The sequence below is a fragment of the Rattus norvegicus genome, chromosome 10 (assembly GCF_036323735.1).
Source record: "Rattus norvegicus strain BN/NHsdMcwi chromosome 10, GRCr8, whole genome shotgun sequence".
NCBI lineage: Eukaryota > Metazoa > Chordata > Mammalia > Rodentia > Muridae > Rattus > Rattus norvegicus.
Window position 1 is genome coordinate 99,341,073 of NC_086028.1, and position 14,140 is coordinate 99,355,212.

Here is a 14,140-nt window from a genome sequence, read left to right on the forward strand (position 1 = left end):
TGTGTGTGTGTGTGTGTGTGTGTGTGTGTGTATGTGTGTGTGTGTATGTGTGTGTGTGTTCATTCCAAAAGTTCCAGCTCTGATCTGCTGGCAAAAGTTTGCTTGGAGGACCATTTTAACAAGATTTTTATGGTTTAGTTGATTGAGGATCCCTTGGATTGATTAAGGAAGAGTGCTGGGATTGATGAATGATGTCTGCCAGGGGATCAAGAAGGGAGAGTAGCAGTATGTTAGCTGCCTTTTTTGTTTTTACTCTCTTGCCTTTGGGAAAAAAAAAACTTTGATGGAAAGATTCCAATTTGTGTGTGTGGAAAGATGCTTCTCTGGTCTTTAGGAAGCCTGAAAGAACTTTTCCCAAATTATAGTGAATGTTCTTTTATTGTTGTAGTTGTGGTTTGTTTGTTTGTTTGTTTGTTTTACTGATGGCAGAAAGCTAAGGAAGTTTATTTTCATCTCAGACTCTTTGTATTTCACAATTTGGTGCAATCTGGGCATAGGAGCAATATGTGGGTGGAAAGTGGCTGAGTTGCTAATGGCCAAGCAGAGAGCAGAAGTACAATCTTGAGTTGAATTTCTGCCTTTATATTTAAAGGGGGGTCAGTAACTGAGTAGGGCACTCAGTGTAGGTCAAGTGTCCTGTGTGAACCCTAAACCGAATGAGAGGAATGAAAGAAAGGGGGAGTGTGGGGCAGTGAACATGGCCCTCCTGGGTACTGCCCAGTGGGGTCTTAGAGGCTAGCAGTATTAGCCCATGGCCTACCTGGGTGCTGCCTGTTGAGAGTGGGGTGAGGTGGTTTCCATAGAACCATAGTTTGTGGCCTGGCTGGCAACTTCCCCTGAGGCTATGAACTGCTATAGGCCTGGGACCCAGAGCTCATGGTTAGAGAAATTGAGGGTCAGTGCATTTGTACAACTACCTTGATACTTCTGCTGCCCAGTGTCTGCCTTCTTCCCCCCAACCCCTAGCACGTCACTAGTTCTTCCATGGACTTTCTGACCTGTCATCCTACAGGCTGGTACCTGGTACAGACTGGGAGGGGCTGCTGGGAGTGCCAAAGCCGTAGTCATTGACTGCGATGACCCGGAAGTCGTAGCTTACGCCTGGCTTCAGGATGTCCATGCTGAAGGTATAGGAAGTCACCTCCTTGGGGATATCCTTGATGAGGATATCCCAGAGCCCCTCATCTGCAGGAACAAAGAGAGGAGGTACTGTGAGGTGGAGGAGTCTTGGATCCCACTTGATCTGGTTCTAGCTGCTACTCCCTGAGTGTGGGTCCCATCTAATCAGTGGCTTAACACATGGCTCTTAGGATGATCTTGTGTAGGTCTTAGAGACAGATACTTTCTGAGAGGGGGTGCCTCCTCTTCTTTTCTCTAAAATGAAAACATCTATAAAACATTTGAAGGGGCTGGGGATTTAGCTCAGTGGTAGAGCGCTTACCTAGGAAGCGCAAGGCCCTGGGTTCGGTCCCCAGCTCCGAAAAAAAAAAAAAAAAGAACCAAAAAAAAAAAAAATTGAAAAAATGTACCATGCCGTAAATTCTTGAACAACCGATACAGGCTGGACACCCTACTTGGAGAAACTAAACTCTTAACATCAATATGCTTGTGATCTTAGCACTCCGGAGGTCAAGGAAGGAGGATATCAAGTTTGAGGCCAGCCTGGGATATGTAGTCAGACCTAAAAGAATAAAAAAAAATAAAATCCAAAATGCTCCCATAAAGAAACATTTTGAGACCTATAACATCTCAAGTGGAAAGACTACACACCATAAAACTTTACTTCATGTATAAAATATTCAAATAGTGTATAAAATTAACTTTTAGGCTATGTGTATAAGGTATATCATATAAGAAAATTTATGTTTATATGTGTCTATCTAAAACATATTAGTATATTTACATATATATTATATATGTGATTATATTCTTATTCTATATTATATTCTCTATGTAACATACATATACTATAGAATATATATTATAGAATTAATTCTATAAGATATATTGCATATATGTGGAAATATTCTTAAACTGGAATATATTCCTAACTTGAAAAACTTTTTATTTATTTTTTGACTCCTTTTGGGCTATATAATCTCCTTTGTCAGGCTGGCTGGATGTGGGATCACTAGGAGACAGGTCTGGGAGTGTTTCTTTGGAGGCTTAAGTGAGCAGGGAAGACCCATCTCCGACATGGGCGGTGTCCTCCCAGGCTGAAGGAAAGGGAAAGAGAGAGAGTGAGCTGAGCACCAACACCCTGCTCTTCCTGCTCTCCAACAGTGGACAGAGGGCTAAACAAACCCATCCTCCCTCTCTTAGGTTTGGTTTTGTTTGGCAGTCTGTCACAACAATGACAGACACAATACGCACTCCTACTTCAAACAGAGTAAGTAGTGTTGACAGATAAACACGAGGGGAATGCTTTTTTTTTTTTTAAATTTTGAGGTAGGGTATTTGTAGCCGAGGCTAGCCCTGTCCACCTGCCTCAGCCTTTCCAGTGCTCGGGTTATAAGTTGAGTCCAGGAATGGGGCCACCATCTCCCAGCATTCCCTGCTGCAGCAGCCCTGGCTTCACCCTCAGGGAGCTCATTCTTCTGAACTTCTGAACTGCTCTCACGAACCAGGGCTGGCTTCCCAGTTCCAGAACATTCTATCCTGGATTGAAGGACTCTGTTGCTCTTACCACACTTTCCCTCAGATCCAGCAGGGGCATCCAGGACGTAAGTAGCCACTGCTGCCCCAGCATCATTAGAGAACATTCTGGACCAGTTCGCTGCAAGCCCAGTCGAGGGCAGCCTGTCTCTTTCCATCATAGACCCTGCCAGTTTACCTAAGCCTGCATGAGGTCTGTCTGTTCAGAGGTCCTCCCAGAAGGACCTGGGTCCTGAGCCATAGCTGGCAGTGTGCATGTGTGCCCATATGTGTATGTGTGCATGTCTCTGTGCCTGTGCATTTCTGTGTGTGTGTGTGTGTATGTGTGCATGTGCACATGCATGTGTGTATGTGCACATGCATGTGTGCCCACAAGCATGTGCCTGAACATGTGGACGTGTCTGGGTCTCTTCCTCCATTGCTCTCCACCTCATTTTTTAAGACAGGGTCTGTCATCAAATCTTGAGCTCGGAAATTGGCTAGACTGGCTGGCCATCTCCACCCGCCTTCACCTCCCGGTACTGGGGTCACAGATTTTTCCTTAGCTCTTATGTGGAGGCTGGGGATGAGAACTCGTGTCCTCATGCTTGGGAGACAAGCACTTTACCTAGTGCTTTACCACTTTCTCACCTCATCATCAGTACTTTGAGTATCTACTTGATTACTACCTACGTTATTTTAATTTTTAAAAATTGCCTTTATTTTATGTGCGTTGGTGTTTTGCCTGCATGTATATGTCTATATGAGAGTGTCGGATCTGGAGTTACAGACAGTTATGAGCTGCCAGGTGGATCCTGGGTTTCGAACCCCAGTCCTCTGGAAGGGCAGTCAGTGCCCTTAACCACTGAGCCATCTCTCCAGCCCTCTATTTTTTAATTTTTTGAGACAGAGTCTCACTTTGTAGCCCAAGCTGATCTGGCACTCATAATCCCCTGCCTCAGCCTCTTTCCTTGTGCCAGCACATCCTGTTTCCCAACTGTCTTTTTGTTTAATCTCCCAGCACTCTCCCTTCTCTGAGGCTGTGAAATCCTTAAGGGTTCACGTGTCTTTGTACCTTTATAAATTGGCACTTAAGCTCAGACACCTTCGAGGTGTGTGTTAAATCAAGGAGCTCGAACATTGCCCTGTGTTTCTCATAGCATTATCGTGCAGCTCAATGCGGACCTCAGTGCTTCGTTCCTTGGGATGTAGTGGGGCTCAGATCCTCGTGTGACTAATGTAACAACAAGGCCTCCCCCACAGCAGCTGACAGTCCTGTGTCATACAACCTGACTGTATGTAACAATGACAGGGGGTAAGGACATCTTCTCCCATTTGACAGATAAGACAAGGCTCAGCGAGCTTAACTCATCTTGCCAAGGTCACGGTGTCATTGCTAACAGTGCTGGTATTTTCTGCTGAGTTACCTGACTTTTTTTTTTTTTCTTTTTTTTCGGAGCTGGGGACCGAACCCAGGGCCTTGCGCTTGCTAGGCAAGCGCTCTACCACTGAGCTAAATCCCCAACCCCGAGTTACCTGACTCTTGGCATTGGGTTTCCCCGGGGTACCCAGGAAAGTGCTGGGGTGCAACTTATGCTCGCTAATCGTTTATGGAGACTCCTGCTGCTGCCTTCTAGAGGCTGAGGTCTCCTGCCTGCTGTTTATACCCACTCCCCCTTCACTGTACCCCACACAAACAAAGGATGGGGACACTGAGACCAAGCCAGAAGCTGCTAGAATGCCCCTCAGTGGCCTCTGTCCTCAGAGTCAGCAGATGTGGGAGCCAGTTCGCAGCTCTGTCAGTCCCAGAGCCAATCCTTCCCTTACTCGCTCTGCCTGAGAGGTCAATGGTTTGAAGAAATTGGTATGTCTAGATTAGTATCTGTAGCATGAAGCACAGCAATGCACGGGTATTTTGTCCACTTTCCAACAGGTTTAAGGGTTGTCCTAGCATCCTCAGGGTTCACTCCCCCTCTTACCCACTGTCTGGTCCTCCCTAGAATTGCTGACTTTTGGCCCTTCTTGGTCTGTCACGGAATGCTGGCTCAGTCCTTCCTCCGTTCCACCTGTGTGCACCAAGTCACAACCCCCAAACTTGGAAGGGTAGCAGCTCATGCTGGGCCTCCCAGGAAACACTGGAAAAGCAACAGGCTGAGGTCCCGGGCCAACATTCCATAGCCTGGCACCAGATTGGCTGACTTTGGTGGAATAAGCAGGCACAGGCCTTGGTGAAGAGATGAATGCAGAGGCTTCTGGGCCAACTCAACAGCCGGCACTGGAGGTCCAGGGAGGGACCATCTGGAGTAGGGGGAGAGCCAGCACCACCTGCAGTGCGGGCGGGTGGGGGACATGGTGCATCCGAGTTTGCTAGATACTTAGCTAAGGTGGCCCGTGATGGTTGGTGTAAGATTAGGGTAATGGTGGGTGGTGGCTTCCAGGACCTCCAGAATAATTAACTCTTTGTTACTGGGGTGACCCAGCCACCCTGAGGAATGTGCAACCTGTGGTGGGGGTGGTTCAATTCTCAAAGTATTGTGGGGAAATGGCTCACGAGTGCGTACACACACACACACACACACACACACACACACACACACACACACACAGAGTCAACTACTGATAAGTTCCCCTATTTCTGACCTTAATCCTTATTTGACTTATCTTTCTCAACTTCTATCTCCTAGGCACAGATCCTTAGAACACAAAGAGCAGGCCCATAGCTCTTGGCTGACTTGGGCTCCTCTGATTAGCCTGGAAACCCAGCAACAGAGTGAGCTGGGGCTTGCAGAGTAATGGAGCCGGAGCCGGGAAGCAGGTGCAGGGCCGATAGTGAAACAAGAGTGGAGAGCAGCCCCTTCAGGAGCGACTTATCAGCTGCTCAGGGCCTGATGGCTTTGGAAGTCCTTGTGATTCGATTTCAGGCTTGACAGGAGAGGTCGGTAGGATGACAAAGTGAGTCATAAGTAGGACATGGGCATTTAGCTAGCGTGAGCCAAATCTTACTTTTCTAGCTTCATGCTCTTCACGGGCGTGCGTGCGTGAATGAGCGCGCAAGTGTGTGTTTGCATAAGAGTGTGTGTTTGTCTCTGTGTGTGTGTGCACACGTGTCCATGCATGGGTGTGTGCACTTGTGTGTGGAGGTCAGAGGGGGACGTTGAGTGTCTTTGTTAATTGCTTTCTACCGTATTTCTTGAGACAGAGTCTCACTGAAACTAGAGCTTGCCAATTCTAGCCAGCAAACTCTAGGGGCCCGCCCAGTGCTGATATTATAGATGTGTGCCACCATGTATGACTTTTTTATGGGGTGTTGGGGATCTGCAGTCGGGTCCTCATGCCTGCACACTTGACTACCTGGCCCTTTCTCTGGCTTCTTGAACAATTGAGCCTTAGTTGGTTTGTACAAGGTGCTGACAACTGTTGTTTGGGGGCCTGCTGGGAATTCTTAAACAAGAGTCTAGCTCTAAGGAGAGAGCCCTATCCTCTACTCCCTAATTCTAGTTTCACTTACAATAACACACATACCTTCATGGATGGAGGATAGAAACAAGCCCGAGGGTAAGGAGAGGAGAAGGGCAGGGTGTGGGCCATGGAGGAAGATAGCCCAGGCTGGGCAGGGCGTACCTGAAGGCCTGGCCTCTATTACATAGCGTGTGATGGGTCCTTTGCCAGGATCTCCGCTGGACCAGTGGATGGCAATGGCCGAGCTGTACCGAACAATGATTGGTACTCCTGGTGGTCCTGGTGCACCTGCAAACACCCCATAGTGTATAAGGGCACCTGTGGAACCAAGAATGGCCTCCCTTTACAACAACCTGTGCTGGTGGTAGGAGGGGCTGGGCAACCAGATCAACTCTAGATGTAGAGCCTCCAGGACTTCTTGCAAATACTAGGTCTGAAGAGTCTCTCTTGGGCCAGGCCTGCCAGGATGTGACCACTGTCTCTTCCTGTTACTCCCACACCCCACATTCCGAATCCCAGGGCAAGGCATGGTGGGGTCGATGATCCTGGGGTGAGCTCTAGAGCAGAGTCAGAGGACAAAGGCATGTAAGACTCGCCAGAACTTATTACGTGATCCACTTGCGGAACCCTTCAGGGGTGCCTCAGTTTACCAATCTGTAAGGGCCTTGTGGAAGGAAGTCTTGAAAGGAGATACCACGGTGGGCAGCAGAGGTGTTCAGACTGATAGGAATGAGGTCTGTCTGAGGGAGCGAAGGCCCCTTTAACATTTCCTTGCCTGGCAAGGGAAAGATAATGCCCATCGTCTCCGTCTTGTCTCTTACTTGAAATCTGCTACCCCCACGTGCATGTTAGGCTAGGTGTGGAGAGAGCAGGCTCCGTCCCTAGGAAGGAGAACTTGGCAGAAGGTGTGTCTTGCAGACTGAGATATCGGAGAGGGAGGGTAGAATAGCAGACGGGAGGAAGCTTGTGTTGGCAGAGGACTGGGCCAGGTATCTGTCTGTGCAGCATCCCAAACACCTCCTGGAGACTCCTGCCATGTGTGGTCCCAACCAAGGTTGTCTCCCAGTAGACACGATATTAACCATCCCCGGAGCCTAGCACACGGTAGATGCTTCCTGTCTGCTCGTGGTACCAGGGGTTGAGGCAGCAGGGCCTGCATGTGTGCAGGCTGATTGATGGCCTCCGGCTGCCAGATAGGAAGAGAACACAACTCCGGACATCTCACCAAAGCCCTCTGGGACCCGGGGAGCTGTTCAACTCAGGCAGGAGGCTGGAGACTTTCCGCACAGCTGGATACCTCATTGCCAGGCCCCAATATCCATTCCTGATGTCAGTTTTGGAGAGACTCAGTTTCCCTGTCTTTCCCTTCTCTAAGGAGGATCCTGCCTGCAGCCCATGAAGGGGAGACAGGAGCTGACAGTGCGGTGCAGCGTGGACTCCCTGCTTTTCACTCTGTATAGAGCACTGCTCAGGGCAGAGAAAAAGGCTGCCACTGGCTTTTCTGGTGAGCCGAGGACAGCTGGGCTGGTGCTGTCCCTTATAGATCCCTCCTGGTTAGATTGGTTTTCTTTCTTGGTACCCTCCACCCCTCCTCCATTTCTTGACCAACATCTTCCCTATCTCATGCCACAAACTCCAAGCTGGGACTCTTTAAACCCTAAGTTGGAACTGGCTGTGCTTGGGTGGCCTGCCATTCGCCGTCTCCTAGTTTTTAAATCCCAGGAAGTCTCAGAAGAAAAGCAGAGCTGGGACAGCAGCCTTTCATGGCCCTGCACATCACGTCCTTACTGAACGAGACACAGGGGTGACAATCCCACAAGCAGGTTGAAGGCAAGAGGACCTGGGCTCTCCAGCTCTTTCCTTCTTCTAAGCCCATACTCTGGAGAAAGTTCACTGTCTGCTGATGGCCCTGGGACACAGAGGGGAAGGAGGTGACCTTCGGGAGGAAGTTGGGCTGGGCCTGGCTGGATTCTTCCTCAAGAGAGGGTACGGGCAGCAGGGTTGCTTAGGAATTGGTTTTTACGTTCAGCATGGGAAAACCTGATCCCATGTCAGGGCCAGTGGAGACTAAACCCTGATCAACCCACCAGGGTGCTGGGTGGAGAGTGGGAAGTGACAGAGACCAGGGGCAGTGACAGAGAGGATTAGGGTGGGACCCCAAGGGTGGAATACTGACTGGCCTTCTAGATGTAAAAGCAGCTGGGAAAGCTAGTGACACACATCTCTGGGAGGCAAAGAGGCACAGGCAGGTGGATCTCTGAGGGTTCAAGGTCAGCTTGGTCTACAGAGTAAGTTCTAGGGCAGCTGGGCGACACAGGGAAACCCTGTCTTGAAAATGGGAAAGGAGGTGTTGGGTGCTGGGGAAGCCTGGCTTCCAGAAGGCTGCCCGTGCATCAGAGAGTTAACTGGAGGTGGTAGTGTCATTGTGAGAGGGAGATGACTGCATCTCAGGGACACCAGAAGCTCTGTGTCCACCCAGGGAGTGTACAACTGGACAAGAGCTGGGGGTGATTCTTCTGCACCCTGCTCTGAGAGCCGCAGCTGGGTGGGGGAAGGGGTAGGTACAGGGAAGTGGTTCTGGCCAGGATGGAGGTTTGGACATGTGCCAGGCTGCTTCCTTCCTGGACGGAGGTGACAGGCTGAGGTGACCAAGGCTGAGGGTGAGAGAAGAAGGAAAGAAGGAGCTATGGAAACCTCCATGGCTGTAGTGGCTTTCCCTTGTAAAACCAGCACTTGAGTGGCTGACCCTGAGGACCGTACATAGCAGGTCAACCTGGGCTCTGTATTGAGACAGACCCTGTGACAGCCTGGGAAGTGTGTATGGGCCTGTGGGGTGAGAGGGTCTGGGTCAGTCCAGGCTCAGGCTGGAATAGCCCAGGGACTTGGATGTTAATAACCAAGCCCAGGATGAGGACAAGAGCGGAGCCTGGAGGAGGGACAGTGGAGGGAGGAGGAGTCAAGAAGAAGGAGAATGGAGCATGGAGGAGGAGAGAGAGGAGCCTTGGGGCAGGAGATGGAGGGGTAAGTAAGCTTCCAACTGTCCTCAGAGCTAGCTCTAGACCTCCTGGGTCTCTCTCACTTGGACCCCGGGGATGTGGTGCGAAGGACAGTGTGACGTCCCCTCTCTCCTACCTTCTCCAGGGCCCGTAGTGATGTTAGCTTCAATCTCAGGCCCGTAGGTGAAGGTCTTGGCTTTGATTCGGAAACGATAGGTCATGCCCTCGGCCAGATCCTTCACTTTTAGCCACAGTGGACTGTTCCCCTTCACGTCCACTGTCACAATCTTGCTGACCCCTGTGGGGAAGGAGCGTGAGTAGGGGCTGCAGTAGCTGGTGGGAACAGGGCCACCAAGGCCACTGGCAGCTACTGGGAGGTGGTGCTGTGGCCTCCGTCTCTTGAAATCAGCTGAGCTGTCTGTCATGGGAGCCCACAGGCTGCCAACATTGTGTCAGGAACACGGCTCTGAAAGAGGGCTCAGGAGAAAAGACTCGTGGAGCTGGAATGGCACCTGCTGACTACTCTAACCCCCATCCCAGCCCAGTTCCACCCCAGTCCTATCTTCATGCTCTTCTTGGCCAATGAGAGCCCAGCTCCAGGGGCCCCATCATCTGTAACCATGGGGCTTTTAGGGTTGAAGTTTTAGCACCTCGGGTCATGGCAGTCAGGGGTGGGATGGGGGCTTCCACAGGTGGTTCTGTGTGCTCTGCACTTTCCCAAGCCCAGAGTCATCTCCCTGGGAGTCAGGACCAGGCTTTGCTCTCTTATAGAAGGTGTCTACTGGTCACCACAGAACCTGCCGAAGTCCTGAAGTTTGTTCTATAGTGTGTGTGTGTGTGTGTGTGTGTGTGTGTGTGTGTGTGAATTCCCTCGAAACTAGAGAAAGTGCATATCTGTGTGTGCGTATATAATGCATATATATGTACATATAGATGTACATATACATATATATATGGTTTTGGTTCATTCTTCCAACAAGCCAGAGGGTCAGGAGCATCCAAACACATAGTAAGTACTTCATTTACTTTTTTAATTAATTAATTAATTTATTTATTTCCCTTTTTGGTTTTTGAGACAGGGTTTCTCCGTGACCCTGGCTGTTCTGGAACTTGCTCTGTAGACCAAACTGGCCTCAAACTCAGAGCTCTACCTGCCTCTGGTTGCCAAGGTACTAAGATTAAAGGCGTGCACCACCTCTGCCTGCTACTCCCCCCTCCCTTTTTTGCTTAGATGCTAATAATCCGGCATCGGGCCCAGGAGGGAGAAGAGTGGAGCAGTGGATATTTTGCTTACCATGCATGTCTGGGTACCACTTGCATGCCTGGTGCCCAGGGAGGCCAAAGAGGGTATTGGATTCTCTAAAACTGGAGTTATACACCTCTGTGGGCTGCCATGTGGGTGCTTGGGAACTGGCCCTCTGGGGCGGCAGCCAGGACCCTAAACGCCTGAGCCGCATCTCTAGGCCATATTTATTTTTGAGACAGGGTCTCTAGTGATGCAAACTGGCCTCAAACTTACTGTATAGCTGAGGACTCTCTGATGTCCCATCTCCCTGCCGCCATCTCCTGAGTGCTGGAATTATGGGCCTGAGCCACCATGGCCAGCATATGTGGTGCTGAGGATGGGACCCCGGACTGTGTGCGTGCCAGGGAACCACTGTACCAGTGGAGCCTCGCCTCTAACCCCTTTCACTTACTGAGTGAGTTCTCTTTGATACTGCTGAGCAAACCCCTTCCTGGCCTGCACCTTGGCTTTCTCTATAAGAAAAGAGGGGACTGCTGGCCTGCTGCAGTGACCCATTCTAAATGGAGACCCTTACTCAGGAACCTATAAGGACACACAGTCTAGACTCTGATGGAATAAGATCATGAGAGGCCAAGGACGACATTTCTCCAAGTGGGAGGTCTCTGGGTAGGTCAGGTAGAAACCGCTGGGACAAGAGCCTGTCTAGGTCCCCTGCAGCTTGTCTTCTTGACCTCTGACCTAGCCCCATTCCTGCCTGCGTCTCTTTCCAGGACCTGCCTCCCCTTTGGTTTTGACACAGCCCTGCTCTGCAGGATGGGCTGCTGGCACCCTGGTGGTGGCAAACAAGACTGAGGACCACTGTTCTCCCGCACTGACCCAGAACTGGAGCTGCCTAATGTTCCCAGGCTCTCCCCTTGTTTTTACCAGGCTCCAGTGCTAGGAGTCTCTCTCTCTCTCTCTCTCTCTCTCTCTCTCTCTCTCTCTCTCTCTCTCTCTCTGGTGTGTCCACAGAAATGGTGGTCACTTCCTGCCACCGGGTGTCACTTCTAGGGCAGTCTTATCCCTATGCCTTGTTGTAAGCAGCCCCAGCCACTGAGAAGCCCAGCCTATTTCTTGCCTGTGAGTTCTCTTCAGGTAGCTGTGGAGATAAAACTGTGGTAACTTCTGGGGACGAATGCTCACCCCTGGCTTGTTCCTATCAGCTGTCACTGGGCTGTACTGGGTGAGAAAGCTGGCAGGTACCTGTTGCCAACAGGCAAGGTTGCCAGTTCAAGCCCTTCTGAGAACCCCAGGGAGGATCAGGGTCTGGGTGGAGAGCCCGGGAAGGGCAGGGGTGGAGAGGGAGAAAAGAGTCTGAAGATGTGCAGATGATGACCTGGGCTAGGACAGTCATTTGCAGAGCAGGAGTGTGGTAGATGCATCTCCCTGATCCAGGCTTTGACTAGATTTCTAAAAAGGGTCCCGACCCTCCAAAGGGGGTGTGCTGAGAACCCTGAGGTTTGACCGTGGCCCAGGATAACAGGAGAACACCAGGGGATTCTTTTCTTTGGGGTCCTGTCCATTCCTGGGCAACTGTGTTTTGCTTGGATTCTCTCTCTCTTCCTGACTCAGTTTATGGAACGGGATGTCTATACTACAGGACCCCCCCAGCCCCGCCCCCTTCCTGCACAGGAGATGGCAGCCCTATGACGCTGTTTCCACTCTGCCCTCAGATGCTTTTCTATCAGAAACACCCCTCCCCTGGGTCAAGCCTCAGTCTCCCCATTCATAAGACGGGAAGACCCTCACCAATTCTAACTGCTGAGTAGTGGTCATGGGGTGGGCTCGGGGTGCAAACCAGCCCTCGAAAGGGGAGAGTTCAGGAGAGTGAATGTGGGAGATCAACACTTACCATCCACTGGGGTGCAGGGTTCATACACCAGCCTGTAGCCCTCCAGAGGACCGTTGGGGAACTGTGGGGCGTCCCAGGACACATTCACTGAGGTAGTGGTCAGCTCGCTGAACTTGACTGAGCCTGGGGCACTGGGGGCTGTGGAGAGACAGCAAAGGGCTTTTTGTTTTTCTCTTTCTGTGGAAGCGCAGAGTCTCAGGTCGGGCTCCAAGCAACTAGCAGGAGCTCTTGGGTCCATGCCCGGGGAAGAAGAGAAAGCGAGGCTAGGCAAAAGATGAAGGCAGAAAGGGTCAGCTAAGGCCCCCGAACTTTCTCCTCCTCCATTGCCGTCACTAGCACTCAGCTGTCTAATAGCAAAGGCTCTGGCACTGAGAAAAAGACCTTAAAGATGGTGAATCTGGACTTTCTCCTAGGTGGCTCTGAGCCCTGGCTAGGAGCATGGGACCAGGCACTGCATTACAATGGATGACCCTTGAGGGTTCACTGTGGGGCGAGGTCATTTCTTGACACCATGGGGTGTGTTTTTCAGCACCCCACTAGAGTGGGTCGTATGCCTTGGCCTCATATACAGAGTGGGCGCTAAAGGAGACATCAGAACTCCGGAGACATGGCCTTCCTTTCATTCCTGGGTTGCAAGGGCTTGCCTAGAGACATCACGCTGTCAGCAGGAGCCAGACCAAGGACAGCCAGATCCTCTGGAAGAGAGATGTTTTCTTGTTCTGAGACCCCTGGGGTAACTCTGAAAACATAAGGTTGGAAGATTCCGGTGTGTGTGGTGGGGGTGGGGGGGCTGGGAAATGGGAGGGCAAAGAGGCAAGACAGGAAGCACCCCCACCCCCCAGCATCCCAATCTGGTTGGGTGGATGGCTAGGCTATTATTGTCCAGTGCTGCCTCCCACCAGGCCAGAACTAATCTTGACAGCTTCCGGCTCCATCTCCCCGGCTGTCTTTGAAGGAGGGAGGTGAACTCAGGGCCCTTTCCTGCCCTCCCCCTCAACACACTAGGGGGTTAGAAGGACGTGGGACAGGACATTCTGTCCCACTGCTACAGAGCCGGAAGCTTCTAGGCTCCTGGGGTGGGCTCATATCTGACCAGTGACACTGATGAAGTGTCTTCCAGATGGGCAGGCAGGCAGATGGATGGCTAGCACACCCAAGCTCAGTCAGCCTCTGGCTGACCTGGGGTTGGAGATGGGGGTGGGGAGAGTCAGTGGAGGGAAAGGCTCCCCTGGAGCGGAATATTGTCCCAGAGAGGATCCCAGTTATGAATTGTCTCTGGTAGTTTGCTTTCTACGGCTCCTAAGACTAGTGGGGGTGGCAGTCGGAAAGGTATTAGGCTGGAGAAGCTGCTTTCTGGAGGCAGGGCAGAAGGCTGCACTGTTGCCTTCTGTATCCACAGGCAATTTATTCTAACAAAATCTGAGGATGCTTGCTTGCTTCATATAGAATGCCATTTTGGCATAAGCTACAGGCATCCTTCTATGTACCCCTCCCCCTTATCTGTGGTGGTGGCATTTGAACTCAGGACATCTCAGGCTAGGCAACTATGGTACCACTGAGATATCGTCTAGCCCTTCCCACATGCCTTAACTCCTTTCTAGGTTACTTAAGATTCCTGATACAATGCAAACAGTATTGTATCTATTTACAAAATAGTTATTATTCGGGGCTGTCTGAACATGTCCAGTATAGATACATTTTCATTTGCTTGTTTGTTTTTTTGAGACATTCTCCCTTCGCTCAGGGCAGTCTTGAACTTGCTGTGTAGCTAAAGGTGATTCTTTTTTTTAATTTATGTGCCTGTGTGTCTGTGTGTATGTCACATGTGTGTACATGCCCGTGGAGGTCAGACAAAAGGGTTCGGGTGCCCTGGAATCGAGGCTGGAGGTGGTTGCGAGACACTTAGGGTGGGTT

General features: G+C 50.8%; 1 protein-coding gene and 1 long non-coding RNA gene across 6 annotated transcripts in view; one reads left to right on the forward strand and one right to left on the reverse strand.

The window, feature by feature from the left end:
• Positions 1-14,140, reverse strand: part of Sdk2 (sidekick cell adhesion molecule 2) — a 277,637-nt gene that overhangs the window by 17,026 nt on the left and 246,471 nt on the right. For all 3 annotated transcript variants that reach the window (NM_001413325.1, XM_006247693.5, XM_063269472.1), the window contains 4 exon segments: positions 1,021-1,185; positions 6,256-6,381; positions 9,226-9,387; positions 12,227-12,364. In NM_001413325.1, coding sequence (NP_001400254.1) covers positions 1,021-1,185; positions 6,256-6,381; positions 9,226-9,387; positions 12,227-12,364 — 591 coding nt within the window.
• The window catches only part of LOC102547853 (uncharacterized), a 97,972-nt gene continuing 85,016 nt past the window's right edge, over positions 1,185-14,140 (forward strand). The window contains exon 1 of one of the 3 annotated variants that reach the window (XR_005490530.2): positions 1,185-9,114. This is a non-coding gene — a long non-coding RNA (uncharacterized LOC102547853). The remainder of the gene's footprint in view (positions 9,115-14,140) is intronic. The other 2 variants (XR_010055867.1, XR_001840326.3) reach the window with 2 other exon arrangements.